The sequence below is a fragment of the Festucalex cinctus genome, chromosome 11 (genome assembly GCF_051991245.1).
Source record: "Festucalex cinctus isolate MCC-2025b chromosome 11, RoL_Fcin_1.0, whole genome shotgun sequence".
Classification (NCBI taxonomy): domain Eukaryota; kingdom Metazoa; phylum Chordata; class Actinopteri; order Syngnathiformes; family Syngnathidae; genus Festucalex; species Festucalex cinctus.
Genome location: NC_135421.1, coordinates 24,165,692 through 24,170,289, shown reverse-complemented (window position 1 = coordinate 24,170,289; position 4,598 = coordinate 24,165,692). Strand labels below are relative to the sequence as shown.

Sequence of the window (4,598 nt, the reverse complement as noted above, 5' to 3'; positions counted from 1 at the left end):
AAAGAACAAGAAAGTGAAAGTAAGGTAGACTTCGGCATCTACCTCCTCTTTCTAGGCACCGCCCACACAGAAAAAGAAGGAAGTAGCCTGCTTACATTTGTAGCTAGTCATTTCAGAACTGAAGTACATAATCCTTGGCTTTTGATTACAATTTTGTCAATTAAAAAAAAAAAGAAAAAAAGAAAAAAAAAAAGTACATAATCCTTTTAACCACTTCAGCACTCCCCGTAAAATTACACAAAATACAGAAACATGCACTTGTGTACATTTTAATTGTACTGAAACAACGATTTGTAATTTGTTCAAATAGTTTATTAGATAGAAATAAATAGAAATTGTGCTCTTAAGTTGTGTATTTTCTAGTCAGGTCTAAATACTAGTCATGCTCTAATGTATCTTTCAACACACATAATAAAACATTTGAGCTATCTAGAGGAGAAAAAATGTGAGCTATGGTCAGCAGAAACATGATCAAGGTAATTGCTATTTGTCAGTGTCAAGGCAAACTAAAGACAAAGGCAGTAAATAAGCAAACCAGTAGTGTCATGAAGCTTTATTAGAGTGCGTTTCAAGTAGTTTTGCTCTTCGTGGTTTTGATATGACCTTTGTGTCTCACCCGGAAGCTGAGCCACAACCTCCAGTTCGCTCCTGAGCTGTCGAACTTGAACGACCCTGAAGATGCACACACAGACTTACACAATCGCACACCGATCGCGATATGACAAGCGTGATACAAACAGCATGATGAGTCACAGTATGTTTTACTTTGTTGGTCAATCAAAAAAAAAAAAAAAAAAGAGTGGTTATAGCAAAATGTGAAAAGTTCCGTTATGAATGGTTTAAGACACTGTAATTCTAATCATTCAATAAAAATAATAATCACAATCATCATCTCTATTCATTTTAGATTGAACGGACACAAAAAGTGTCAAAACTAATAATTCAAATAACATTTGAGCATTTCAATATATTTTTAACATATTCATTGAGTTTTGCATCGAAGTAACTTGGATTATAAACTGCAGCATTGTACCACATTGGATATGCCGGATATTTTTTTTTGTTAATATCTCTTAATGCAACATTTCCAACAACCAGAGAACTTTTATTGTGTACAATTATGTAATCTTTGTGTACATTGTATAGAATATTGTGACTATATTTTTGTATTATGTAAACACAAGCTCAAAAACACAATGGCCAAATATAATTTAAAGTGAATTTGTATTTTCTGTGTAGTTATTGTTTCCCAAATGACACAAATGACTGTAAGCTGTTATTAGAGGAGATATTACAGTTGTAATTATATTAATGATTAATATCGGAGAGGTAATCATTCAACAATTTACAATTATGGTTCAAGTGTAATTCAATAATTAAGTTAAGAGCAACATTGCCAAAGACACTGAGTACTATTATCTTTGTATGCCATATATATTAATAGATTCAAAGATTGATATAGTTGCACAAAAATATTGTATTTTTATTTGTTGAATAAAAAAAACTATATTAAAATGATGTGAAGATTAATGTTTGTTAAAAATATTACTAACGATTGACATCATATTATTATTATTATTATTATGATGTATACTCACACTCCGTGGTGAGGGAGTGCACGCTGGTGACTTGTCTTCGTCCGAGGCCGTGGCTCCTGGACATGACGCAGTCCAGGTAGATTTCCCAGAAGACCCGAGCCAGGTCCCAGAAGAGGGCCGTGTGTTTGCCGTTGTCCGACGCCCGGAGCACCTCCATCAGGTCCCAGAAGCCGGCCACCGTGTCGGCCACCCTTGGCGAGCGCAGCTCCAGGAGCCGAGCCGACGCCGAGTCCCAGCACTGCGGGTTGGCGCGGGGCACCGTCAGGGGGTCCACCAGCCGCGGGTCCACCTGACCGTGCAGGGGCAACGCGCACACGCAGCTCAGCACCAACATTGTGGCCGCCGGCTTGTTGAGTGCCAGCGGGGCCATCTGAGGGGGGCCATTGAGCACCGCAAGGCACCATTTCGCCTTTTAGAGCATAACAGCACCAACTGGACTCAAACGCAAATCGACCACTTACCATGAAAAGTGTGAAGATGACAAGTGTTGATGGAGAATCTGGTTAGTCCTTAATGACGTCACAGCTTTCCTTTAGTAAACACTACCACTCAACTTGGTTGTTACTTGCATGGGACGCAATCTAATTAAAATGAAGTGAGCAGCCATGTACAGTAGTCATAAATGATGGAAGCAACAGAGAGGAAGAAAAGGAAGGACTAAACTCTCTCTTGAATCACTTCGGGGGCTGCAACAAAAAAAATGCTCACATAATCAACAAGTGTGAGGGGGGAAAACACAAGACATGCATGCTTACATTTATTTGAGAGTGACATGAGACTTGTTTCTTGAAAAACTACAAAATTTAAATTTTAAAATTAAATATGCAAATATTTGAGTGTAGGCCTAAATATAATATCATGGCCACTCAGATATATACACACAATTTCATAAGTACCGTGATCAAAATTTGAGTTAATGTGCATTTTTATTTGTTGAATTAACATAAGTTCTTCAAATGATATTTTCACATTTTCCTTTACATTTTTGACAAAAGTTACCTATCCAAAATGATTCATAACCTTTTTCAGCATGCTTATGTAATAATATAAATACTGAAAATGACAAAAGAAAAAGATAATTTCACGACACATTCTACTCACTGTCTTGTTGTTGTACAGTACTATGATGACAAACACCTCAAAATAATATGATACTGTACTACAAACGGAATAATGAGCATATATAATTATTATCTTTCTGACTGTGTTGGTAATTACTAAATAATACTAATTAATTAGTCAAAATGGTCATTTGTAAATGTAAATTGTAAAATATGACATTTTTCTACCATCATGTAGAGAAATTAGTGTTTTGGTATTCTAGCTCCCCTTAAACTGACTCATTGATTTAAAATTAGCCTGCCAATTAAGGATCCTGTAATCACATTTAACTCCTTTCGGTTGTTTTACGACCCTCTTTCCGGATTAAATATTATTTAAATGAGAGCTTTATTATGACAGCATGTAGTTCAACCCAAATGGAAAGGTTGAGTCAAGACTAAAAGTGGAGACGATACTGCACAAGTTCCATTTCCATGCTTTTACTGAAATGTCAGGCTCATGTGTGACGTCAGGCGTTATTATCTTCACAGCGAGAGGCCAACTTTAAATGTTCCTGCTGTTATTCGTACGCAGTCATTCATCATTGTGATCACACTTAAAAAAAACAAAAAAAAAACACAAAAAAAACGTATCACTCCAAAGTATTCAGTTGAAAAACAAAATGTACAAGTAATGTTGCACTTAGAACAAGCTGTCATCGTCATCCTGCAGAAAAGCTGACCTGATTGGTTGAAAACAGCAAGAGGGGTTAAAAAAAAAAAAAAAAAAAATGTTGATGTGATTTATTTTTTTCCCCTTTGAACAGAAGTGTTACTTCTGTGCCTTTGGTGCCAGGTAACGATTTTGAGGTGAACTAAGATTATTTTAGTCAAAAATAGTGTTGTGATGCCATTTTGGGGTCAAAGAATGACTGTAGAAGTAAGTTGAGGAGTTTCATTTGGACAAAAATTGTTCTTTGAGACAATCTTGTGGGGTTCATGGACAATTCTAAAGCTTTTGGTGTGTTAATTATGTGTAGATTTTCAGATGTTTAGTTCTATTAGCTGTTCTTGATTGCCTTCACTAGATAAACAGAGGTTAAATTAATACAAATAAATATAGAAAGTAATAAATACATTCTAAAACCACAGAGCAGAGAATAATTCTATGACTGAGTATTATTCTATGCTCCGTTGCGGCTCCATGTGTATTTAAGAAGCAGTTACTTGACAGTTTATAATTACTGAAATACACACGGTAATTTCCATCAACATCTATGACGTTTCGCATTATGTTAGCATTAAGCTAGTGCACGTTGGCTATGGTAGCGGACTAGCAGCAGGAATGACCCCAATCACAGTGTTAATGCTAATGATTTAAATCTTAAGTCAAAAGTTTTCTTTGAAATAGTATATGTGCCTCTACTAGTCTAAACGCGGTATTCTGCGTTAAACATTTGTGTTAAAGAAGCAGTTATTTTAAGCTTTATAATTACTGAAACACACACGCTAATTTCCATCAACCATCTACCGCGTATTGAATTATATGTTAGCATTAAGCTAGTGCACTTTGGCTAAGCGGAAATAACCCCAATCACAGTGCTAATGCTAATTTTTTAAAGCATAAGTCAAAATTTTCCTTTGAAATAGTATATGTGCTTCAACTAGTGTAAATGCGGTATTCCGTCTTAAAAATGTGTTAAAGAAGCAGTTATTTTCAGATTTATAATTACTGAAACACACGCTAATTTCCATCAACCATCTATGGCATATTGAATTATGTGTTAGCATGAAGCTAATGTACTTTGGCTACGGTAGCATCAGAAATGACCCCAATCACAGTGCTAATGCTTTAAAGCATATGTCAAAAGTTTTCTTTGAAATACTTCTATCAGCCTCTACTAATCTAAACACGGTATTCGGATTAATACTGCATTTGCGGAATAATAATTAAACTCAT

The 4,598-nt window shown here is 35.6% G+C and overlaps 1 protein-coding gene across 1 annotated transcript; it reads right to left on the bottom strand.

Annotated features, from left to right (window-relative positions):
* Nucleotides 1-568: 568 nt before the first annotated feature.
* LOC144030968 (protein FAM237A-like) lies at nt 569-2,077 on the bottom strand. Its single transcript, XM_077537635.1, has 3 exons — nt 2,060-2,077; nt 1,599-1,968; nt 569-672 (listed from the first exon to the last, which is right to left on the bottom strand). The coding sequence occupies exons 1-3, from the start codon at nt 2,060-2,062 to the stop codon at nt 569-571; spliced, it is 477 nt and encodes a 158-aa protein (XP_077393761.1). The 5' UTR covers nt 2,063-2,077.
* Between the last annotated feature and the right edge of the window lie 2,521 nt (nt 2,078-4,598).